General features: G+C 45.2%; 1 protein-coding gene across 3 annotated transcripts in view; it reads left to right on the top strand.

Annotated features, from left to right (window-relative positions):
* Positions 1-4,504: 4,504 nt before the first annotated feature.
* The window catches only part of dok4 (docking protein 4), a 43,736-nt gene continuing 21,282 nt past the window's right edge, over positions 4,505-26,958 (top strand). The window contains exons 1-3 of one of the 3 annotated variants that reach the window (XM_086221868.1): positions 4,505-4,791; positions 19,142-19,210; positions 25,939-26,323. In XM_086221868.1, coding sequence (XP_086077994.1) covers positions 26,258-26,323 — 66 coding nt within the window. In that variant the 5' untranslated portion in view covers positions 4,505-4,791; positions 19,142-19,210; positions 25,939-26,257. Of the gene's footprint in view, positions 4,792-12,658; positions 13,231-19,141; positions 19,211-25,938; positions 26,324-26,958 lie in introns of those variants that run through there. The other 2 variants (XM_086221853.1, XM_086221861.1) reach the window with 2 other exon arrangements.

Below are 26,958 nucleotides of genomic sequence, written 5' to 3'. Positions count from 1 at the left end.
GGATCAAACAACTATTGTACGCCATCAAACATCCACTTAATATTTAATTTACAATGCAGAACATGGGGTACCCCATGAGATGGTCTGACCTGTTTGAATAATGTTTTATGCTTTATTTTAAGTTGCTGCCAAGTGCATTTCTCCCCCTAAATGATATAAATTAATGCACTACCATGTAAGCAGTTTTCCTCCATAATGATCATGATTGCAAAGGACTACATTTAAACTCACGCATTGACCTGAGCAGCAATGTTCTTCCACACCATCTCTCTCTCTTTTGCAGCTGCAGCGGTGTTGCACTTCTTTTTAAACACGTGTTGGAGCTCTTCATATGTTCACATCAAGATTTCCAATTCCACTGATGTGAAAAACGAAGCTCTCCTCTTCTCCATCGCCATGGTGACTCGGTGGATTGGGGCTCCATTTACGCTGGCTTTTTAGAGTTGTCATGATCGCGCTTTACCCCAGGTGAACCTACTCCGCATTGATCAAACTGATTCAAATCCACTGTTCTGAAACCAAAAATTTGGAGTTTGCTATCTTAGGGTAGATCAACTCGGAGATTAGGATTAAACCGAGGGTTTGATGAACTTGCTTTGTGAAATGGACCCCTGCTCTCTTTCCCCCCAACTGGTCAAAGCAGAAGGCCGTCCCCATTGATCCTGGATCTACTCAACGTTCCTGCCTGTTAAAAGGAAGGTTTTCGTCGACGCTGTTGCCTGATGTGTTTGCTGATCGAGAATTGTTGGGTGTAGATTCAAAGAAGGAGTGTGGTTCGAGACCTGCTCTACTAGTAAAGTGTCATGAGATAACTTTTGTTGTGATTTGGTGCTATACAAATAAAATAGACTTGATTTGACTTATTTGTGTAACCATGATGACAGAAGTAATGTAACCTTAAAGAGTGTGTTTTCCTAAACTTGCATCACCCAATATTATTTTGGAAGATTGCATCAAAACATACTTGAGTTCCCACATCATTCCCGACCAAACATCTCTGTCTGAAGAGTCAGTAAAGAGACTGTCTTGGTAGTTTTGATTCTGAAAACATGTTCTTGACTTTCATAAGTGAATGATGATTCTTTACTGGATTTCTGTTTGTGACCATGTTCCCTCAGGTTGCAGCGTGGCATTGTCAGACGAAATCCTAGACCTAAACTAAATCCTAGACTTCAACTCCTGTTTCTTCCACACGCTTAAGCTGTAAACCTTTTTTTTTTTTTTTAACTCAATCAGTTATCATTGTAGTCCAGATATGTGCATGTGATAAATGCACAAGCCTGTGAGCCTGGTCAAGCCTATGGCATCACTTCGAATCCAGCCAGGTACCTACAGACGGCAGCTTTGCCCTGGGTCAGATCAGTCAGGCTAAAGACGAAAGGCCAAATTGGTATTGAGTCAATATTGATGAAAAACTGTAACATTCAAAATATCTGCACACAGTTCCACCTCGGTATAATTGTCCCTTCTAACCCAAATTTCTCTGGACTCACACGTCTCTCATGACATCAGGAGAGCTGGCCTGGTCGACTGCACTCCTCACTCCATGGACACAGGCTCTCCTCCTTCTGCTCGTGTCTGTGTCCTCTGAGAGGAGCTGGCCTGGTGCACAAAAGGACATCCAGCTGCATGCAAATGTAATCCAGAAATATGTGAGAAGAGGAGCATGAACATGTTGGTGCAAGTGTTCATATGACAGCTGCAACAAGACAATCAGACATCATTGTAGAATAAGACAATATTCACATTATTACATTATTATCAGTTTTGGCACATTTGACAAAGCAATTCAATAAAAATAAAAGGTCAAGAAATCAGTTGCGCTGTCATAAACACATGAAGCTTCAGCTTCAGTGTGTATGCGCATGCACACACACACACACACACACACACACACACACACACACACACACACACACACACACACACCTGTACTTATATCTTTGTGATTCTATTCATTGATATAATGCAAACCTAACCAGACCCGAATTCTAACCTGGACCCCAAAACCAAGTCTTCAAACGGCCCTTTGAAGATGTTAGGTCCAGCTAAAATATCCTCACTTTCCAAAAATGTCCTCACTCTGTCAGTTAAATATGTATTCTAGTCCTCAATATGCAACAAGTACAAGGACACACACACACACACACACACACACACACACACACACACACACACACACACACACATACATGCACACAGTCATATTTCAGTAATGTTGTTTAGATGGTCACACAGCAGAATCCTGCGCTCCTTTACAGGGACATGCCCAGGAACATGAAAATGATGGGGATTTTTTTGATGATGATGATTGTGATGAAGGTGATTGCTTGATTGCTAAAACACAAAAACGGATTCCTGTAGCACAAAAGCCCAAACCTTTATGTCATTCCCAGAATCACAAACACATTTCCCATAACCATAAACACAATTCACCTGTTTCCACATGTATCAATATTCAAAACTCTTTCTGCAAAACCTTACACAAAATTGGTCAAAGAAATTATTCATTGCACTGTGTTCAGCAAACACATGCTCTCAATTTAATCAACTCAAGTTATCATGAACTAAACTCAGCGACCACATCTTTCTCCAGGTACAAACACTCAGCCTAAAAATTGTAACACACCAATCAAAATTGTGGGTCAATAAATATGGCCTGGAGGCATGTTCATATGCTTTAGAACAATGGATCACTATCATGCCGAGGTTGGTAGACAACAAAGAGGCAGAGGCAGAAGGAGAGGGAGAGGACAAGGGTGACAGACAATTAATATTATGAAATCTGTGCCACTCTATTTCATCATGTGGTGGTACGTAGGAGGAGGACTATGCGAGAAGCTGGCAAGCTAGTTCAACCAAACCTGAGCTGTTTCACAGTTGCATCTATTGTGTGTACTTTCAGGAGGGAAAACAGATAATTTGCCTTATTGTCATCGCACATGTGCATGTACTGTATCACAGAACTTGTATAGTAATGTTGTAATGCATGTAGACTGAAAATCCACTTTGTAGTTTTTACTGCACAGAGTAATGGATGACCAGATGTCAGTAATGGTCAGATTTCATCTTTGCTGAGCTCAGAGGCAGCCATTGATTGGAGGAAGGCATCAATTGCTCACTGCTGAGCAGGAGACTGCCTTGGTGATTATTGAAGATCTTCAGAATCTTTCAAGGAACTGACAGCATAAGGCTTTCTACCACTGACCAGATAATACAGGGGAACAAAATAAGGGACGAAGCAACTTTACCGTGTGCCTTCTGAGAGGAATTCTGACAAGGTTAAGGAGCAACGATTCCAATATGTGCAGGTCATTGCTATACAACACAGAAATGTTATAGTATGTGAATAAAGGCCAAACTTTCATTCCAATACACTGTATTTGATGTAAAAATGTGAGTTTTTGACTGTGTTTTGAGATGGATGCCATGGCTGACCCTCATGAATACATCTTTATTGATGAGGCAGGCTTTAATTCTGACAAAAGGCACAAAAGGGCCACAAAGAGACAAAATGAAATATTTCCCGGATGCCTTTTGGCCTCAGCTGCTACCACGAGGTCATGGTCTGTGCTGGCTGGCATTCTGAGTGTGGCCATCGACACTGATGATGTAGTCATGCATGATAAGCAACTACACAGGGTCCTGCCTCCCTGGTCAAACATAAGCAAACCTTCCACAGTGGCAAATGATTATTTAGTTTGGTCAAACTCAACTGGCTACCTAGCTCACCTATTGTGAAGGGTTGCTTTCTTTCTTTCTTTCTTTCTTTCTTTCTTTCTTTCTTTCTTTCTTTCTTTTTCTTTCTTTCTTTTGAGAGCACCTTTACAAAATGTGTCTCTGTTGAAATGCCCTGCAAAGCTATGGCTAGAGGAAGAAGGCATGGCTGGTGGTTTGAAATTTGCATATTTGACATAGTGGTGATGAAGATGAAGGATCTCACTTGAAATAGCACCATTTTCACTGGTTGTATTTCTTGTTGGAGTTTATTTTGACCAAGAGATAACACAAGAATGTCATCACGCCACCTCCCTCACTCTTAATGTCACCCGATCAACAATTGGCTGCCAGGGTGACTGACAGTCGTCGGAACTGTTTTCCATCGTAACACCCTCATGTTCCACCAGAGTGTATTTTTCACCTGATAGAGTGAACAGGAGTGTGTTCATCATCCAGAAGTTCATCATCCCAATGGGAACTGCCAGAGCTCCTCTGAGTCTGACTCTTTGACCCCGTTCAAGTCGCTTGGTTTTAAAATCTACACTACACCTCTGATGTGTGAGCTCATGGCACCCTCTCACGATGATGACTTCTGTTTGGTGTGTCAATCAGATTGGTCTGCAGAGTTCGATTCTTGTGAAAAGCTCAACAGCATTAGTTTGAAATCAAGGCATTTTCTCAGGCAGGGAGCTTTTATGAGTATTACGGTAAGAGGCGGGTCCTGTAGGAGCGTGGCTGCTCGTCTGCGTGTGTTTTGTCTTTGTGGATGTTGTTCTGTCAGGCGGCTCCCCACTCCTACACGACACAGCACGGCACAGATCAGCTCAGTACCGGTTCGGTAGAACCGTTCAAGCACAGAGACTTTCCTCAGAGGGATGCTGCGCCCCACCCGAGTGGCTACTGCCTGCATGTTTCCGCGGTCAGCTTGGATTTACTGGGGCGTCTTCTGCTGCAGCTGCTACTAAGAGGCGGGGGAGGACAGCGATGACCGGGTAGGAGCGGAAGGCTGAGACCAAGGAGAAGTCACCGGGACCCCGCCCGCTGCTCGTTTCCTTCGCTGCTGGGACGAAGGTAACATCTGAACATGACTTTAGCGGGAGTGACCAGGTGACTGAGTGACTGATACCACTGTGACAATGTTTAATACACAATAATGCCACATGCAAACACCGGATACTCCGGTTAGTTATATTTTCATATATACTATGGAAACTCAACATGAATATTACTGCTCTGATGAGGTATTCAGGGGAAGTTCACTGACGTTTGGTCACCTAATCATTCATCTGAGGATGGCTGATCTGGACTCTGAATGAGACGATCCAAGGTTCCTCTGACCCTCAGAGGGTCCTGGAGGGGGTCCTGATGCTGCTCCCAGATTCTTTATTGACATGTGGGAGGTTTTGATTTCTCTGCTGCTGAAGTTCCTCATGGTGAAAGCGTCAACAACAGCTCAGAGATGAACTGGGGGTGGGGATGTCCTGTGCTCACACACATACACATAACTTTGTGTGCGGCACAAATTATGTGTATGTGTGTCACCTGAAATGTGTGTGACCTGGGGTGGTGGTGGTGGTGGTGGTGGTGGTGGGGGGGGGGGGGGGGGTTAGAAAGGCTGCAGGTGTTACAGAAGGGTGACCCACTAAGATAACCTGGCTTTGGTGGTGATGCTCCAGTGACTCAAATCAGACTTCCTGAAGTGGTTTCTGCTCCACCTAATTATCTCCACCTTCTTCTCTATGATAAACCACCACATACAGTGCAGTCATTCGAACAGCTGTCCTGGAACCATCCTGGAGATATATTTTAACCATCCCAAAGGAAACACTACAAAAACTGTACACAAATCTCTTCCTCATTATTCACAATTTTTATAGTCAGAATAACAAAAGAAGACTGAGCAGATAATGATGTATTTGTAATATGATGCTTGTTAGTGCAACAATTAGAGACCGTCCCAGTCATGTCCCAGTCAGATGATCTCTTGCGTCCTGGTGTACCACATTGTTCTCTGACTGTGTCTCAAATTACCCTCACCATTTATTTAAGGATTTCTGTTGATGGCTGTACAGTGAGCTGATCAGACACTGCACTAGCCAGGTAAATGTTGCTGTGGCCCATACACTCAACACAGCCAGGCTAACACAAGTACCCGTAATGCTAGCAGCCAGCTGGTGACCATTGCAATCATCCATCCATCCATCCATCCATCCATCCATCCATCCATCCATCCATCCATTTTCTACCGCTTATCCTGTTAAGGGTCACAGGGGGGCTTGAGCCTGTCCCAGCAGCCTACAGGCGAGAGGTGGGGTTCACCCTGGATGGGTTCCCAGTCCATGGCAGGGCCATCGCATATAGACAGACAACCATTCACACTCACAGCAACGCCTACTGTCAATTTCAAGTATGGATTAACCTCATCCCCTCTCAATGTCTTTGGACTGTAGGAGGAAGCTGGAGTACTGGAGAGAACCCATGCAGGAACCATGAAAACATGCAAACTCCACACAGAAAAACCTTATACATTTAAATTGTCCTCCAGCAACCTCAGGCTCATATCAGCATAGGAACTTATCAGGTCTTTTTTTGGTTAGTGTTTCTAATCAGCTGTTGATTTGGTTCTTATCAATTTATTAAATGTTGAAATGATAACATTGGTAGTAGACAACCAGCCGCTTCCTGCCTCTGTTTAATGATAACAAAAGTTATCTCATGACACTTTACTAGTAGAGCAGGTCCAGCACCACTCTCCTTTAATGAATTTATACCCAACACTTAGTGACCCAGCACTTAGTGATTATGTAGCACTAACTGTGTTGTGTGATGTTGTATGTTTGTCCCCCCCCAAAAAAAGGGGGGGGGGGCACCTCTTCTGCCACTAGATGGCACTACCTGTGACCAAATCACAACTGAAGCACTTTTGCGCTTACTATGGGTTTTTCCTTAAGTCTCAATTCTTGCTTGTGTTGTATGTCGCTTTGGACAAAAGCGTCTGCTAAATGAAATTGTAGAATTGTAGAATTGTGGACAATTCTCCATGAACAAGTACATCTGAAACAGCAGAGATGAAAACCTTCCTTTACATGGCAGGAATGTGGAGCAGATCCAGGATCAGTGGGGACGGATATTTGCTTTAACCAGTTGTGTAGAGGTGCAGAGGAATTTTGTGTGATGAAGGAATTCGTCAGACACAATTCACAACAGGCTGGAGACTCAGAGATGGCTTACACTGGTACTTTAATGGACATTCATAACAGATGTTCAAGTTTCTTTGTGAGATGAGGTTGAGTCATCTCCTCCAGAACATCTGATTTCCCCCCTCCTAAACAATCATACTTATATGTGTCAGGCACCACCCAGTATTACCAAATTTATTTTACACAAATGTGACTTTCTCGTAGTCTACACATAGCTGTGCATCAGGATAACACCAGCATTGTGAGTGTCACCTTGACTGTCACTAAATATTCAAACAACAAATCTTTGATTTTAAAAGAATTTATGGAAGATGTCACAGGTTCACTCCAAGCCCCAGGTCAAGGCCCATGGGTCATATCAGCTCTTAACCTTATAGATGAATTATGAGGATAAGACCAAGAAAGTTAAAACAAAGGATACTAGATGAAATTCCTTATCAGAAAGAGATCAGGAGAATGGGGGTAGATAATGGAGATTGACATATAGAGAAAGAAAGAAAGAAAGGAACAGAGATAAAGAGAGAGAGAGAAAGGAGTGAGAGAACAACAGACAGATGGGGACATGAAGAGGATGGAAGGAGAAAGATGGCAAACAGTAACAACCAGCTACCAATAATCACATCTATAGGTTAGTCAAGTAATCAATTTCAGCATAACATAAGCAATTGTGTGCGAGCAAAGACACCACTGATGTTAATGCTAGTACAGTATTGAGAATATTGATATAAATACTACGAGTACTTAAACTAATACTGATGCCACGGGTTGCAGCTTGAGCCTCTGTGGGTCTGCGGCATCCTTCAGCAGCATCATCAGTCAGGTATCTGGGAGGTGAGAAAGCACCAAGACTCAGAGGAAGAAGACAATTTAGTAACATGGATGAGTACAGGAGGACAGAGAAGAGGAGAGAGAAGCCCAGTGCACCATGGGAGATCCCCCAGCAGTCGAAGCCTAGAGCAGCATATCTAAGGGCCAGCCTAAACTAGACCTAACTATAAGCTTTATCAACAAGGATGATCTGAAGTCTTCTCTTGAACGTAGAGAGGGGTCTGAGTCCTGGACCAAGACTGGGAGAGGGAGGAGGGTTCCAGCTGGATAGTAGGGGACGAACTATTTCAGATTTAAAGGTGCCTGATTGTTGAGGGCTTTGTGTGTTGGAAGAAGAATTTTGAATTCTACTCTGAATTTGACAGGGATCCAATGTGTGCATACATGCAAGAGAGATATGGTCTCTTCTACTAGTTCTTGTCCATATACCAGCATGTGGAGAGTCTTTAGGGACTTATTAATGCAGCTTGGTAGGAGGGAATTGCAGTAATCCAGCCTGGAAGTGACAGCATGGAATAGTTTTTCTGCATCTTTTGGAGACAGGATGTGTCTGATCTTAGTGATATTAGTGATGTTAAATGGATGTGCTTTATGTGGGAGTTAGAGGATCCTGATCAAAGAGAACTCCCAGATTCCTTATGGTAGTGCTGGGGGCCAGGGTAATGCCATCCAGGGTACCTGTCTCATTAGATAAGGTGTGTCGAAGGTGTTTTGGCACCAGCACAATAACTTCGGTTTTGTCAGAGTTCAATAAAAGAAAATTTTGTGTCATCCATGTTTTTATTTCCTTTAGACAGGCTTCAAGTCTTGTAACCATTACACAACTTTTTGGTGAAATTCTGTCAAAAATATCTTTCCTCTAAAATAATCCACGCACGCGCACACACACACACACACACACACACACACACACACACACACACACACACACACACACTTCCGTCCTGCCTTGTCTTGCCTCTGTGTATTCCTACACACTATTATTTTAGCCTTTTACAACTCGCAGCCTGTTTTTAGAAACAGACATGACAATTATGTTTGCTAGACTTGCGCTAACAAGCACCCAAACACTTGTACTGTATGTGCGTGTATATAGGCTGCAGCCTCCACCAGACCTCTCTTCCTCTCTGTCATCCATCACTTCCTGTCCAGCTTCTCCAATGAGACACTGTTTGATGACAGTAGACAAAAGCTGGTGGTGGTATTGTGGTGAGGGGTGGGGTTGTCTGACACAATATTGTGACAGACACATGCAGCGTATGTCATCATGTTGCAAACTATAGGTGCAGTCTATAGGTGTTCATGTCAGTTGTTACAGCAGGATATAAAAATGGGGGAATGTCCAATAAAGACAGAAAGAGAGAGCACCTCTAGGTCCCACCCACACCGCACTTCTGTCTTCATCAGTCCATCCACGACCGAAGAGGCACAACAAGCCTTGGTGGGCAAGGCAAGGCAAGGCAATTTTATTTATAGAGCCCGTTTTCACAAACAGCTTGTCTCAAAGGGCTTCACATGGCATCATAACAACATCCTCTGTCCTGAGACCCTCATATCGACTGAGGAAAAACTCCATAGAAAACCTTTTAACAGGGAAAAATCTGAGAAACCTCAGGGTGAGCAACAGAGGAGGATCCCTCACCAGGACGGACAGATGTGCAGGAGATGTTGTTGCAGACAAGAAAACAGTTTATAATACAAAATGTGGGAAACATGGAAATGTAAATAACAGTTGAAGAAGGAAGCTTCTGGAAGGGGAGGCAGGGAGAGCAAGCCAGCTTGATGGGGGACTGGATGGCAGACTGGTTCATGGAAGGGGAGCGCAGGCCGGTGTAACAGTAGGGGATTAAAAAAGGGGGGGGGGGGTGGGGGGGGCGATGCGGTTGGAGGAGAGAGATGGAGCTCCGGTGGATCTGTGGAAACAGAGAGACTGCGAGACACCAAGGCCAAACTACAAAGTGCAACAAGTAATGGTAATGACAGTTCCAAAATGTGAGGGGAGGAGAGGAGAGGAGGAGAGAGGAGAGGAGAAGAGAGGAGAGGATAGGAGAGGAGAGGAGGGAAGGGCTCCATGTAACCTGATGTGTCCCCCAGCAGTCTAAGCCTGTAGCAGCATAGCTATCAATGGTTCAGAGCTACCTGAACCAGTCCTAACTTAAGGCTCTGTCATAAAGGAAAGTCTTAAGCCTAGACTTAAACATAGTCAGAGTGTCTGCCGCTCTGACCCATGGAGAGATTCTGGTTCCACAGTAGAGGAGCCCGGTAACTAAAGGCTCTACCTCCCAGTCTGTTTTTAGAAATACTGGGAGTCACTAGAAGACCTGCATTCTGGGAGCGGAGTGCTCTGGTAGGACAGTAGGGACTAATGAGTTCTTTCAAATAGGATGGGGCTTTATTATTGAGAGCCTTATAAGTCAGCAGAAGGATTGTGAAGTGGATTCTAAATCCTACAGGAAGGAGAGAAGCTAAAGTGGAGAGATGTGTTCTCTCTTCTTAACTCCCGTCAGAACCCTGGTTGCAGCATTCTGGACCAGCTGGAGACTCTTTAGAGAGTATTTAGGACATCCTGACAAGAGAGAGTTGCAGTGGTCCAGCCTAGAAGTGATAAATGCATGCAACAGTTTCTCAGCATCACTCTGGGAAAGGATGTTCCTAATCTTAGTGATGCTGCAGGTGGAAGAAGGCGGTCCTGGTCACATGCTTTATGTGGGAGCTGAAGGAAAGGTCCTGGTCAAAAATGACTCCAAGGTTCCTTGCACTTGTACTTGGGGTCAAGGTGATGCCATCTAGAGTAGTGATCCGGTTAGAGAGTGTGTCCCTGAGGTGTTTAGGTCCAAACATGATGACCTCAGTTTGATCTGAATTTAGCATTAAGAAGTTAGAAGACATTCAGGATTTAATGTCTTTCAGGCAGTCTTCCAGATTAGTAAACTGGCTTGTGTCGTCTGGCTCCATCGACAAGTAAAGTTGCGTGTCGTCCACATAACAGTGAAAGTTGATCGAGTGCTTCTGGATTATGTCACCTAATGGGAGCATGTAAAGAGGGAAGAGAATCGGTCCTAAAAGTGAACCCTGTGGTACACCATATGTAACTCTGCTATACTCTGAATAGTCATTATTAACATTAACAAACTGAAACCTATCTGATAAGCAGGACTTGAACCATTTTAGGGCAGTTCCTTTAATCCCAATATCATGGTCTAGTCTCTGTAGCAGGATGCTGTGGTCGATGGTGTCAAATGCAGCACTGAGGTCCAAAAGGACAAGTGCAGAGACAAGACCTCTGTCTGAAGCTATAAGAAGATCATTAGAGACTCTGACCAGTGCTGTTTCAGTGCTATGGTGTTCCCTGAATCCAGACTGGAAGGCTTCAAAGAGCTCGTTGCTGTGCAGATGTTCATGTAGCTGCTCCAGGACAACCTTCTCAAGGATCTTGGAGATGTAGGGAGGTTGGATATAGGCCTATAGTTGGCTAACACATCTGGGTCAAGAGAAGGTTTTTTTAAGTAAAGGGTTGATGACAGCCACCTTAAAGGCCTGTGGCTCATAACCTGTGACTAAGGAAAGATTAATTTGATTTAATATGGACGTGTTGACTAAGGGGAAGGCATCCTTTCCATCAACCCATGTTGACAAGGTAGTTTGCCACCCACCTAGCGGTCCACTCCAGAACTGTGTTGTCAGGTGCTGGCTGGAGGAATGCTGGGTTGACATTGAAATGGTTCTGGATTGGTTCTATATTCTGAAAATGCGATGAGATAACTTTTATTTTAATTTGGTGCAACACATAATGACCCTTTATGTGATAAAAATCAGAGGGTGTGTTTGTATGTGTGTGTGTGTGTGTTTGTGTGTGTGTGTGTGTGTATGTGTGTGTGAGAGAGAGAGAGAGAATAATTGTTTGTCTGTGTGTCTGGAGCTTAAAGCAAAGAATTGTGGGAGCAGTCTGGTTCTGGATGATTGGCCTTGACAGAAAAAGAGAGAGAGAGAGAGAGAGAGAGAGAGAGAGAGAGAGAGAGAAAGTCAGTCTGTAATTAGAGCTCAAGCACTGGCACATTCCACATCTGTAAATGACAGAGCGTAGGCTCTCTCCCTTTCTCTCTCTCTCTCTCTGTCTCTCTTGCTCTCTCTGTTTGTCTGTCTGTCTGTCCTCCCCCACTCCCTTTCTGTCTCACTCTCTCTCTTTCTCTGTCTCCCTCTCTCTCTGCCTGTCTCTCTGTCTGTCTCAATCTCCTTTCACATCATAGCTTCTTAACCTCAGGATGAGAAAGTAGACAAAGGTGCTCCCTCTCTTTCTCTTGTGCTGTTATCCTTGGTTTTCTCCTTCTCCTTTCAGACATCATCCTTTCATCCCTTCAAATCATTCAATTGTCTTCTCCTCAGCAGTCCAGTTTTTGGAGCCAAGACCATAGAAATCCTCACATTTACTGATTTACTGTGTTACATGCTCCCCAATTAGCAGTCTAGAGGTGGACATGTGCTGCCACACTTGGGACTGTCCACTAGGACAGGTCTCTTGTGGGTCTGGGGTCTGGCAGGGAGAACAGTTTTGTTTCAACTCTATCTCAATGCTTGCGATGTATGTTTGGAGATCTGTCTTGAATTTCTGGTCTTCAACAATCAACACTAGTTCCTTTAGTTTGAGCTGACAGTGTGGCCCAGTTGCTTCTGCACAACCACCACATCGAACGGCTCCCCAGTTTGCTCTCCCATAATCCATCAACAGTTTGTAGGTGTGTGTACCTGCAGGATGTTGGAGAATGTGTGAAGTAACTTGCTGTAACAGCTTCTATGTTCATATATTCAGATATTTATGGCCAGTTTTCATCAGTGTTTGCCTACTCAGCTCGAGTATATGTTGTTATATAATTTCAGGAAGTGCTGATCTCTGTACTTTCCTTGTCAAATGTGGTGGTAGAGTAATTGGCTGCTCTCTACTGAATACATACAGTATAGCATTAAGTCAATGTAAAGTTTACAGTAGATAAGTGCTCACACTTGGAGCTCTGCTTAGCCAGAAGGCGAGGCTCTCGATTTACTGGTCAATCTACATTCCAACCCTCACCTATGGTCATGAGCTCTGGGTAATGACCGAACGAACGAGATCGTGAGTACAAGCGGCCGAAATGAGTTTCCTCCGCAGGGTGGCTGGGCTCTCCCTGGGTGAGAAGCTCAGTCATTCGGGAGGGGCTGAGTGTAGAGCCACTGCTCCTCCATGTCGAGAGGAGTCAGATGAGGTGGTTCAGGCATCTGGTGAGGATGCCCCCTGGACGCCTCCCTCGGGAGGAGGCCTTGAGGCCGACCAAGGACACACTAGAGGGATTATATCTCTTTGCTGGCCTGGGAACGCCTCGGGATTCCCCCGGAAGAGCTGGTGGAAGTGGCTGGGGAGAGGACAGTCTGGGCTTCCTTGCTGAGGCTGCTGCCCCCGCGACCCGGACCCACCGGATAAAATGGAGGACAACGACGACTTACGTGGAGGGTAAATCATGACATCATAGCCTAGATTATTCTCATTTCCAGTGAAAAACCCATTAAAATGATAATAGTGTGATATTTGTGAGGGTCCTTATCACGCAAAGATGTTTTCTCAACTCTTTCGAGGGGGATGGGGAGGCAGGATGTCTCTGCAGCACCACAATATTTAAACTGTTCCTGACAATTATTTCTAACAAATATTGCACCATCCTGTGATGTGACAGTTGCAGTGGGCAATATTGATTAGAGCCCGAGTGATTCCATCTGAGGCGGTACGACGGTGGTGCAGTGGTTAGCACTGTTGCCTCACAGCAAGAAGGTTCCGGGATCTTTCTGTGTGGAGTTTGCATGCTCTTCCCGTGCTTGCATGGGTTCTCTCTGGGTACTCTGGCTTCTTCCCACTGTCCAAAGACATGGACTAGGCTAGTTGGATACTTTAAAATGACTGTAGGTATGAATGTGAGTGTGAATGGTTGTCTGTCTCTATGTGTTGGCCCTGCGATGGTCTGGCAACCTGTCCAGGGTGTACCCCGCCTCTTGCCCGTAGTCACTGGGATAGGCTCCAGCCCCCCCCCCCGCGACCCTTAACAGGAGTAAGCGGAAGAAAATGGATGGATTCAATCTGATTGTTATGTTAAAGATTCCCAACTATATTCCCCTGGTCTTGCTAAAAGATGAATATCAGTGTTTGAAGGAATGCTCAGCTGCAGGGGGACAGTTGTCTGTGTCAAAGTGGAGAGCTTGATTTTTCCACTGAAAGCCTTTGATTATTGTTGTGTGGCATTGTGGCGTCGAAGGACGTGTACAGATGTGAACTTGTGTGTGGCATGTAATCTGGTGGGAGGGGACATGATGCAGTTCATCTCAGTGGTGTACAGGAAGCAACTGAACATTGTTTTGGTTCCTGATTAGCTGCTTGTGCATGTGTGTGTGTATTTGTTTCTGTGCATGCCTGTGAGTATTTGTTTCTGTGCTTCTCTGTGTGAATGTGTGTGTTTCTGTGCCTGTGTGTTTCACTGTTTGTTTGGAACACTATTCCAATTGTAAAAAAGGGGAATACAGATTATACAAATAAACAGTGAAACACACGCATGGAAACACAGTGAACGATTTACTGGTCAGCAGAACAAAATGACACTACTGCCCCTATAAAGAAGATTTGCTCTCCAAGTGCAACTTGCTGCTTGATTTTAACAGAAAATGAAAGTGATGTAGGCTGCACGGTGGTGCAGTGGTTAGCACTGTGGCCTCACAGCAAGAAGGTCCCGGCTTGGGCGCGGGATCTTTCTGTGTGGAGTTTGCATGTTCTCCCCGTGCCTGTGTGGGTTCTCTCTGGTACTCCAGCTTCTTCCCACCGTCCAAAGACATGCAATTTGGGGACTAAGCTGATTGAATTCTCTAAATTGACCGTAGGTATGAATGTGAGTGTGAGTGTGAATGGTTGTTCGTCTCTGTATGTTGGCCCTGCAATGGACTGGCGACCTGTCCAGGGTGTACCCCGCCTCTTGCCCGTAGATGCTGGGATAGGCTCCAGCCCCCCCACGACCCTTACTAGTAAGGAATAAGCAGAAGACGACGATGATGGATGGATGGATGAAAGTGATGTTGGCTTATGAGGGCCAAGTAACTGCTGCTGCTCTCACTCCTTGCAGCCTCTTGGCAGATGAGTGCTAGAAAAATGCCTGAAATGGAAAAGAGTAATCGAGCTGATGGTGGCTGGTACTTATGAGTAGCATGGCTAGTAGTGGGGGAAGTGAAGTCTGTGCAGCATTTGTCTTGAGCTAATCATTTGGTGCTCAAAACAAATTGGTTCTGTGTTTCTTCTTGTACTCACCTCCAACGAGCCTGATCGTCCATGGGAATGATTGTGTGTGTTTTCACCACCAAGCAGCTGAAGTCAAGCAAGCACAAATTGGCTACCAGCAGCTCCTCTGTCTTGTGTCTGCCAGCTGTGTTGGAACCCTGTCAAGGGATGATGACATCATAGAAACTAGTTGTAAGATTGTAAGATATCCAGTTTAGTTCAAAAGTTTATCACTTTTGAATTTGCACGAATCAACTACACTCCACTCAGGAAAACAGTGGTTTCCAGATGTTTGTCTGATCAGGCTGTAGCTAGATTGAAGGAAGTGATTCCTGTCACGATGTGAGTTTGTGGGATTATGGGGACCCAGATGCAGACAGTGAGGACGGTGCGAAAAAGAGGTTTATTAAGAGCAACGGAGGCTTGAGACGGGGATGCTGGAGGCTTGAGACGGAGATAACTGGAAGCTTGAGACGGGAGACTGGCAACTTGAGGCTGGCGATTGATGACGGGAGACTGGCAACTTGAGGCTGGCGACTGATGACGGGAGACTGGCAACTTGAGGCTGGCGACTGATGACGGGAGACTGGCAACTTGAGGCTGGCGACTGATGACGGGAGACTGGCAACTTGAGGCTGGCGACTGATGACAGGAGACTGGCAACTTGAGGCTGGCGACTTGAGACTGGCAACTTGAGACTGGCAACTTGAGACTGGCAACTCGAGACTTGAGACTGGCAACTCGAGACTTGAGACTGGCAACTTGAGACTGGCAACTTGAGACTGGCAACGTGAGACTGGCAACGTGAGACTGGCAACATGAGACTGGCAACTTGAGACTTGAGACTGGTAACTTGAGACTTGAGACTGGCAACTTGAGACTTGATGGACAACGACAGCAAATGACGTTAGTGACAGTGACAACTATAATACCTGCAACGGGACGGACGACGACTACAAATGACAACCCAACCAGTAACTGAGGAGACACACAGGTTAAATACAAGAGGGGAAACAAGACAAAGGTTGTGCAATCCCCCAGGTAAAACACATGAGGTAATCACAGGAGGGAGGTCAGGAAGACAGGACATTACTACAAAATAAAACAGGAAACACGAGACAGGGATCGTGACAGATTTCATTGGCGCTAAATTCAGTGTCATGTCCCATTGTTACAGAGGAAACTGTTGTCAACCTTAGTCCCTCCCAAATTGATCATTTTATCAATGGTGCAACAGGCACCTTAAGAACAACTTTGGACTTAATTACCCCATTAAAAAAGAAATCTATAAATCCAAGGAAACAAGCACCTTGGTACAATTCAGAAACCAGACAGCTTAAATAAAAAACCCACAAGTTAGAGGGAATATGGCGCTCCTCCAAACTGGAGGAGTCTCATATAATCTGGCAAGACAGTCTTAAAAGTTATCAGAAAGCCCTTCGTATAGCAAGAGCAGCCTACTACTCAGCACTAATAGAGGAACACAAGAACAACCCCAGGTTCCTCTTCAGGACTGTAGCCAGTTGACAGAGAGCCACAGCTCTACTGAACCTACCATTCCTGTTTCCCTGGGCAGCAAAGATTTCATGGACTTCTTTAATGACAAAATTGTCCTCATTTGAGAGAAAATTCACCTCCTCCTGCCATCAGCTGACAACATGGCACCTATAAACTCAGAAGCCTTAGAGGCAGCTATAGAGCCAGACTTACACTTTGACAGTTTTTCTACCGTTAGCCTTCATGAGCTCAGTTCAATAATTTCCTCCTCTAAACCATCCACCTGTCTTCTAGACCCCATCCCAACCAAGTTAATTAAGGACTCTCTACCCCTTGTTAGCACCTCCCTCTTAGATATGATCAATGTGTCGATGTTATCTGGTTATGTCCCACAGTCCTTTAAAGTGGCAGTAATTAGACCCCTTCTCAAAAAAGCAACCCTGGATCCAGAAGTTTTGGCCAACTACAGACCAATATCAAATCTTCCTTTTCTCTCCAAAATTCTGGAGAAAGCAGTTGCTAAACAAGTTGCTAAAAACTTTCTCCACAGCAACAGCTTATTAGAGGATTTCCAGTCAGGTTTCAGGATTCATCATAGCACAGAAACAGCACTAGTCAAAGTTACCAATGACCTCCTACTAGCATCAGATAAGGGACTGGTCTCTGTGCTGGTCCTATTAGATCTTAGTGCAGCTTTTGATACCATTGACCACCATATCCTTCTACAGAGACTGGAACATGTCATTGGCATTAAAGGAACTGCACTAAACTGGTTCAGGTCATTTACTAGGTCGATCTCAGTTCGTACTAACTTATGATAACCCCTCAGAAACCACTGTAGTCACGTATGGTGTTCTGCAAGGCTCTGTGCTTGGACCAATCCTCTTCACCCTATACCTGCTTCCTCTCGGTCACATTATTATGAAACACTCAATTAATTTTCACTTCTATGCTGATGACACACAGCTGTACTTATCAATGCATCCTCATGAAATAAATCAGGTAACTAAACTGGAGGCCTGTCTCAAGGAGATAAAAACTTGGATGACCCATAATTTCCTTTTATTAAACTCTGACAAAACTGAAGTCATTGTCCTGGGCCCAAAACATCTTAGAGACACCCTATCTAATGAGATAGGTACCCTGGAAGGTATTACCTTGGCCTCCAGCATGACCGTAAGGAACCGAGGAGTTCTTTTCGTTCAGGATCTGTCCTTTAATGCCCACATTCAGCAAATTTCTTGGACTGCTTTCTTTCATTTATGAAACATTGCTAAGCTCAGACACATCCTGTCTCAAAAAGATGCAGAAAAACTAGTCCATGCTTATGTCACTTCCAGGCTGGATTACTGCAATTCCCTCCTATCAGCCTGCACCAGTAGGTCCCTAAAGATTCTCCAGCTGGTCCGAAATGCTGCTGCCCGCGTGTTGACGAGAACTAGTAGAAGAGACCATGTCTCTCCTGTACTGGCTTCTCTGCATTGGCTCCCTGCCAAATTAAGAATAGAATTCAAAATTCTCCTTCGAACATACAAAGTCCTCAACAGTCAGGCTCCTTCATACCTGACAGAGCTCATAGTCCCCTATTATCCAGCTAGAACCCTTTGCTCCCAGGATGCAGGGTTACTGGTGGTTCCTAGAGTTTCTAAAAGTAGAATGGGAGCCAGAGTCTTCAGCTATCAGGCTCCCCTCCTGTGGAACCATCTCCCAGTTTCGGTCCGGGATGCAGACACCATCTCGACCTTTAAGAGCAGACTAAAGACCTTCCTTTTTGATCAGGCTTATAGTTAGGGCTGCATAGGCTGGCCCTTAGATATGCTGCTATAGGCTTAGGCTGCTGGGGGATCTCCCATGGTGCACTGGGCTTCTCTCTCTGTCCTCCTATATGTGTCATACATGAATCATACTCATATGTATTACTAACTCGTCTTCTTCTCAGGAGCCTTCAGGCTCCCCTCATCCCAGATCCCGGGTGCTGCTGGAGGAGGCTACAGAACTGAAGAAGCTCAAGCTGCCACCCGTAGCTCCACCTGCTCACGTCCCCATCTGTCCATCAGTCTCTTCCCTTTCTCTCTCTCTTTATCTCTGTCCCACTCTTTCCTTCTGCATATCTGTCTTCCTCCAATATCTGTCTTTATCTCTGTCCCGCTCTCCTGCTCTCTTACCCCCCAACCTGTCAAAGCAGAAGGCCGTCCCCATTGAGCCTGGATCTGCATGACGTTCCTGCCTGTTAAAAGGAAGGTTTTCTTCACCACTGTTGCAGGATGTGCTTGCTCATGGAGAATTGTTGGGTGTAAATTCATTGAAGGAGTGTGGTACTAGACCTGCTCTACTTGTAAAGTGTCATGAGATAACTTTTGTTGTGATTTGGCGCTATAGAAATAAAATTAACTTGACTTGACTTGACTAAGATGCTAACCCTCTGGGGTCCTCATCAATCTCTAGTTGTGATAGTTGCTCTTTGCAGATGTTGGAACACTGGGCTAGAAGTTGTTCCTGTGTCAGTCTAGATGTTGGGTTTCAAAGCCTCTGCATGAAGCCCCACTGGGGTTACTTGTGTAGCAGCATCGCAACAGATCCAGATCCTCTGCATTCGTCCATCTATATATTCCAGTAGCCCATCTCTGATCAGGTTGCCCTGGTTCTGGATCCCAAGTGCTTCATGAGGACCCTGTTGACCCAGGTAATGTCCAAGCCTGTATGACTGTAACATCCATTATGCTCATCCTGAGGTGGGCTCACAGCATTAAGAACATGGCAGCGCTGATGAACAGATGACATTTCATTTTACCTTCACACAAGCTGATGAGGTAGCTGCAACTGATTTCATTGGAGAGGCTGATATTTATCTGCCCGAAGGAATGTTATCACGTGTGACTGTGGATGAGATGCCTGACCGTCTGCTGCACCTCCTCCTCAGACAGTCCAGAGGCCAATATAAAACACCAAACTTGTTAACCGGGGGGGGGGGGGGGGGTTAACAAGTTTGGTGGGGGGGCCCCACACACACACACACATACACATACAAAAACATATATTACGATGATAAACACTGGCACTAACCAGAAAAAAGCATGCAAATCTGCCCCCCCCCCCATACTAACTTGTATTTGAAAGAGTCAGGCTCCCCCCTACCAAGAGAGTTTCCAGCCCTTCTGAACTCTTGCTCACCAAGTGCCACCAGCTTGGACTGTGTTCAGGTTGAGTATCACCAGGGGAGGATGGCTCAACCCTGACCAAGACTGAAATGAACCTGCGATACCAACATATTATGCAATAGGAAGCAGGTGGGAGGACATGAGGGGGACTGAAGGCGCTGATGGGACAAGAGACAAAGACTGATGAAATGACAAGACGTGATCACACAAAAGAGGCAGAAGACAGACGTCAGACAGGAGTAAGGCAGGCAAGACCCAAGAGGGAAGAGATTTCTGAATAAAACAAATCTGAAAATAGGTTGGATATAATACTTCACAACAAACCCAACAACAAAAACAAGACCAGAAGTGGAGTCCATGAAGAAACAAACTATAGAGTCCGAAACCTAATGTCAAGCAAAAATAAATGTGTTCCAGATGAGATCGGGACACTCTCCATTGTCATTGAAATTTTGAATTTCAAAGTATTTCAATCGGTGCCCAGTACAGGGTTCATATCATGGACTGAGCCATTCTTATAGACATGTCTCTGTTAGTGGTGAGGTTTTCTCTGAGTGTATTGGGATGTGATGATCAACTGATCAGTGACTAACAGAGAACAAGCGCAAGGATGAGAGGAACATAACCCAAAAAGAAAAATGTGGGAGGTGACGAAACTGAGCACACACACACACACGCACGCACGCACGCGCACACACACACACACACACACACACACACACACACACACACACACACACACACACACACACACATTCTTCTCCCATCTGCTCTGAAGGCTAACACTTGGGAAAACGTCAGTCTGTCTGCTAAAGACTATCTGTCATAGATAAGAGTGAGAGTATACATACACACACACACACACACACACACACACACACACACACACACACACACTTGCCCTCCCATGCCCATGCAACCCGTCAAGGGCCAGTGTCAGCTAGGAGAGGCCTCAGGTTTACAATTATACAACAACCGCAAAAGTCCTGTATAATTTTGTTTTGCACATTACAATATTTTTCATCTGTCAGAGAATAATGTGTTTTAGATGGATTTTCAATTGATTAATGGCATAGAAAAATACAGTGGGTTTTGCTCAGGACTACTTTGGATGTTTGACTGATTCCTCCCTTTGGAAGCCACTGAGGGGTTTCAGGTCTATGCAGAACAGCAGCATGGATAGTGTTCCACCTTGCTGTATACCACACCTAATGGTTACCTGTGTGACCAGGTTTGGGTTGTTGTCCAGAGCCCCATTATGTTCTTGATGAAGGCTCTTGTCATGGAGGTGCTCATGGAGTGCAGTTAGTTTCTTCAGCCAATAAGTGTGGATCATGTCAGGGCCTGGTGCTGTCCAGCCTTTCATCTTTGACACTCTGTCTTGGATGTCTGTCGTTGAGATGGTTCCTAGATATGGTTATGGGATCTCACGATGATCTGATATTAGATCGACTAGCCACTGAGCATGTGTTGTGTGATGCCTCCTTCTCCCTTCTTCCAGTATTATTCAGTTTCAGCCCGGCAGGCCCAGACAGGCTTTTTGGTAAGCCGATCTGAAGAGCTAGCTCTGCATTTGTTTTGGTCTGTGAGCCCTTCCCCTTGCTTTATGTTTCTTGGTCGAGTACTGTTTTGTTAATGGGCCCACATCTTCATGTGATTGTTATTCATGTTACTTTAACTTGACTCAGCCTCATGCTCTTTGTTGTTTTTGCTCTTTTATTAACTGTGTATTTGTCTTATATGTAAAGCACAGTGTGATTTTATATCAGTCAAAGGTGTCATACAAATAAACTTTATTTACTTACTTACAGTCAGGATTTTTTTTTTGTGAACAACTTTTTATTTAATAATTTAGGTAACAAAACAAACCGCATTCCACCAGGTCTCCAGCCCCCTCAGTACTCCCCAGGTCTCCGTGCTTATAACTGTAGATGTTAGGACCCACAAATCCCCAACTGACCTGCTTTTATTGAGAGATGCTGATGTCTCCAGTTTGTTTATGCAGGAAAGAGAATAAGTAACATCACAAACAGTCAAACTATTACTTTCATCTCAGCAGCTTTTACGAACTTACATTTCCAAAGTTTCCTGGGCAAACAAGTGAACCTTAGTGCCTTAAAAGTGCATTCTTTTAAATGCCTTCTAGGGGGGAACTTAAGTGGCTGTAAAAAGAAGTCTTTCTAAAGAATGCGGGGTTGCCAATGCTCCTGTCTCACATGCTCACTCTATCCAATCAATTCTCAGGCCAAAAAACTTCAGGTAGAAAAAACAACTTCTCTGGTTCATGGTCAGACAGTGAATGAGAGAATGAAAGACCACAATAAAAAAAATATATACAGGCAGTGGCGGCTTAAAACTTAGAGGCCACAAAGAGCGTCTGAAGGATGTGTAGGCAGTGGGAAGTACAATGCTGCGGGTCGAACCTGGAACCCTCTGGAACTATGAGGCAACATTGCGAACCACTGCACCACTATGCTGCCCCCAATGCTTGGATATTACACATAATGTTCATCAATTGATTGACTGATTTAGAACTTGACGTGATCTAGTTCTAACTGAGCCTTTTAGTCGTGGTTGTGAGACCTGTATCCCACGTTTGATGTCTGAGGTAATTCATGAGGACATCTAATCTAAATGTCAACAGTGCTCCAACAATGTCTTTTTCTCTGTTGATGCAGCATAATGGCTGTCCAGTTCCAGTTGAACTTTCAAGGAATACAGCCACATGATCACTTTTCACAAAGTAAATCACTTCACTTTATGTTTTTACTCTGAAACACACTTTCCATTTAGCTCTTCGGTCTCCACCACCAGCTTCTGGGAATGTATCTGTGTGTTTATCAGCTGTTTGGTGCCAGGCAACGTGACCGTGAAGCCTTCAGGCAACAGCTGGCTGCTGCTCTTGGAGACCAGCTTCGGGTGGAGAGACTGAGCCAAAGATCAGTGATGGGCCCTTAAACCAAAATGATGACCTGAAAGACATTATAATGTTCCCTGGAGCAAAGATGCTCAACAGAGTCAGGTGATCACGCTTGGCCAGTCATAATTCATTGTTCATATCTAAGTATTGATTAGAGCAGCATCAAATTGGACCGGAAGAAGGTACACATGGCACAAGGACGTCCTAGGTCGTAGGTCTATTATCTGTTTTATCGTCGTATCATCTGACCTGTGGCCGTATGTTCTGGACTTTCAGGGGAAGAGAGGAGCTGAGCTGTCAACTGATCACCATTTGGTGGTGAGTTGGATCAGATGGCAGGGGAAGATGCCACCCAGACCTGGTAGTCCCAAACAAGTCGTGAGGGTTTGTTGGGAATGTCTGGTGGAATAACCTTTCTGAATGATCTTCAACTCCCACCTCCGTCAGAGCTTTGACTGCATTCCCGGATTAGTGGGGGACATTGAGTCTGAATGGACCATGTTCTGCTCTGCCATTGCGGAGGCGTTTGTTGGGACCTGTGGCCGGAAGGCTGCTGGGGCCAGTTGCGGCTGCAAGTTGTCAGGCTGAAGAAGGAGGCTGACAGGACGTGGCTGGTCTGTGGGTCTCCAGAGGCAGCTGATTGGTAGCAGCAGGACAAGTGGTGTGCAACTATGGCGGTCACCGAGGCAAAAACTCGGGTGTGGGAGGAGTTTGATTAGGCCACGGAGAATGACTATTGGTCGACTCCAAAAAAGGCTCTGGCAAACCATCTGTCACCATGGGGGGGGGGGAGGTGGCAACTTGCCGACACTGTTTACACTGGGGATGGGAGGCTGCTGAGGTCAACTGGAGAGATAACTGGACAGAGGAAGGAATACTTTGAGGAACTCCTCAATCCCACCAACACGTATTCCATGAAGTTGGGGGTGTACTTGGGGGGGGGGGGGGTTGTCCAATCTATGGGGCAGAAGTCGCTGAGGCAGTGAAACAACTCCGCAATGGCAGAACTCTGGGGGTGGATGAGATCCACCCTGGGTATCTCAGGGCTCTGGATGTTGTAGGGCTGTCTTGGTTGACATGTCTCTGCAACATTGTGTGGACATCATGGGCAGTGCCTTTGGAGTGGCAGACCCTTAAGAAAGGGGACCAGAGGATGTGTTCTAACTATTGGGGGATCACACTTCTCAGGCTCCTTGGAAAGGTCTACACCAGTGTACTGGAGAGGAGGGTCAGGGCGAGAGTCAAACCTCAGATCAAGAAGGAGCAATGTGGTTTTTGTCCTGGCCGTGGAACAGTGTATCAGCTCTTCACCCTTGATAGGGTAAGGGGCATGGGATTTTGCCCAACCAGTCCATATGTGTTTTGTGAATTTTGAGAAGGCTCGTGACCATGTTCCCAGGAGCACCCTGTGGGGGGTACTCCGGGAGTGTGGGGTGGATTGCCCATACAATGGGCCATTCAGTCTCTCTACACAAGGAGTGAGAGTATGGTTTGCGTTGCCAGCAGAAAGTCAGACTTGTTCCCAGTGAGGGTTGGACTCCATCAAGGCTGAATTTTGTCACCAGTTCTGTTCATAACTATTATGGACAGAATTTCTAGGTGCAGTCGGGTGGTGGAGGGGGTTGAGTTTGGTGGCAGGAAGATGTCATCTCTGCTTTTTGCAGGTGTTGTGTTTAGCTCCATCAAACCACGACCTCCAGCTCTTGCTGGGGCAGTTTGCAGCTGAACATGAAACAGCAGGGATGAGAATCAGCAACTCCAAGTCTGAGGCCATGGTCCTCAGCCGGAAAAGGGTGGCCTGCCCACTCTAGGTCAGGGGGAAGGTCCTGCCTCAGGTGGAGTTCATGTATCTCGGGATCATGTTCAGGTGTGATGGTAGGATGGGGGAGTTTTAAAGGTGGATCGGGGCGGTGTCTGCAGTGATGCGGGTGCTAAACTGGTCCGTTGTGGTAAAGAGGGAGCTTAGTCAATCGGGCGAAATTCTCAATTTACTGGTCAATCTACGTTCCAACCCTTACCTGTGCTCATTAGCTCTGGGTAATGACCGAAAGAACAAGGTCCCGAATACAAGCGGCTAAAGTGAGTTTGCTCCACAGGGTGGCTGGGCTCTCTCTTTGAGATAGAGTGAGAAGCTCGGCCAATCGGGAGGAACTCAGAATAGAGCCACTGTTCCTCCATGTGGAGAAGAGTCAATTGAGGTGGTTCAGGCATCTGTTGAGGGTGCCTCCTGGAAGCCTCCCTCAGGCGCGCTGTAAGAATTATATGATCTCTCATCTGGCCTGGGAATGCCTCAGTATTTCCCTGGAAGAGCTGGTGGAAGCAGCTGGGAGAGGAGAGTCTGGGCTTCCTTGCTTCCTTGCTGAGGCTGCTGCCCTTGCGACCCAGACCCAGATAAGCAGAGGATGATGAGATGAGAAAAGAAGATACTCTCCATAAATCTTTCAGCTCTTTTACTGAAGAAGTTACCAGAGGGTCATGGGTAATCCACGTAACATGCTAAATCATGACATATTGATGACATCAACAAACATTCACAGGAAGGATGGATTCATACGTAGCTCCCCTGGTATCAGGCATATTTATCTGAGGTGGTGCAGTTCCATTTGGCTTTGTCATTAAAGTCCATTAAGATCCTTGTTGTATTCAGCCATGTTCAAAAGTTTTATAGTCTTTTATGCCTGAGCCACTGAGCAAAACTAACATTGCATCATAAGAAGCCTGTGTGTGAGTGTGTGTGTGCACGCGTGCATGCGTGTATGAGAGAGAGAAACAGTACAGTCATTTAACTTCATTGAGGGTCATTAATACACATACACACACCACCAGGGTGGGGTGACTCCTCTCAACCTCCGCTACACACACAAGGAGGATGTCTTTGTCATTTTATAGATTATGACATCCATGCTTTGAGGAGAGTGTTAATATTGCATATGGTGGGGCAACTGGGAATTAAACCTGTGACCTTTTGCTGTGGGGCAACAGTGAGCCAACTTTATCAATTTGACTGATGCCGTTTCATTCCAGTGTCGAATATGACATATAACTCTCCATAACATGTTGGAAATTATACACATGCATTTAATGCTTTTCCACTACTGCAAATACAATAGTCCTTCAAGGAGACACTACAGCTGTGAAGGGAACAGATCATCATTATCACTGGTAGAGTTGTTTTTATTTTCATATACAGAATCATATGCTCATTTTGGCTCTGTTTTTGTTCTTAGCCACCTCCTGAGGAATGATTTGTCTCTTCAGTGATGTGCACTAGCTGGTCGCTCACTTCACTGACTCTATCTGTGTCTCTGTATCTGTTTTTTTTTTTTCAAACAGGTGCCAAAGAGGGAGCTGAGGAACATGACTTATAAAGAGTGAATGAAAGTAGGATGGCGCTGTAGACAAAGAAGCATAAGACCAAACTCCAACAGGCGGGGCATGGCAGGATGTATATAACCAAGAAAAATTGAGTTTATATACAACCAGCTCGAGTTCAAAATATATATAACCAGGAGGAATTGAAGATCTATATAACCAGGAAGAGTTGAGAATGAATACAACCATAAGGAGTTGAAGATACATACAACCAGGAGGAGCTGAGAAGAATCTGGATGGTCTCCACGGCAACGGACGGCAGGTTACACCCCATCCAAAGATGGCCTCCAACTTCAATGACATTGTCAAGCAGGGCTATGTACGCATGCGCAGCCGCAAGCTGGGGGTGAGTGTATCATGCCATCACACTTCATGTCAGGCAGCCTCTCAAGAAGTTGATATAAATCTACTCGCTCAGTTTTGACATTACCAAGAGGACTGAAATGTCAAGCTGTTGGTGGTTCCTTCTAAATGGCTGCTGTCACTCAGGCATACATCACAGTTGAATATGATGGTGGCAGCTCCTTCAGAGACGGCACCTTGCACAGCAGCCCCTGCTCTCAGTTTGTGAAGGTAGAAAATAAGCTGTATTTCTCAATGTAATTTTCAAATGGAAATAATGACATATCATCATTATGGTACAACTTCCACCACTACTATGATTAATAAGGCATTTAGATGGGTGATGGAGCAGCTCTAGATGCAGAAATACCTGCAAAGAGTGACAGGAGGAGAGAGAAGATGCAGTCAGCAAACTTAATGAAACTGAAAATAAACTGTGTATCTGGGGTACCTGTTGTCTATATACTATGAAACATACATCAGATGTCCCTGTCTTTTAAGAGACATTTGAAGTCTCAACTGTTTAGGGAACACCTAGGCACTTAAACCTGACCCTTCTCCTCTTTGTCCTAAGGGGTAGAATGAGTCAGATGGTTTATGACCCAGGTCTAAGTGAATACTTCATTCTGTCAATGTTGA

This window comes from Aulostomus chinensis, chromosome 2 (genome assembly GCF_037954235.1).
Source record: "Aulostomus chinensis isolate RoL2024-O1b breed Wild chromosome 2, RoL_Achi_v1.0, whole genome shotgun sequence".
NCBI lineage: Eukaryota > Metazoa > Chordata > Actinopteri > Syngnathiformes > Aulostomidae > Aulostomus > Aulostomus chinensis.
The sequence above is the reverse complement of the archived record's forward strand: the minus strand, read 5'-3'. Positions and strand labels throughout refer to the sequence as shown.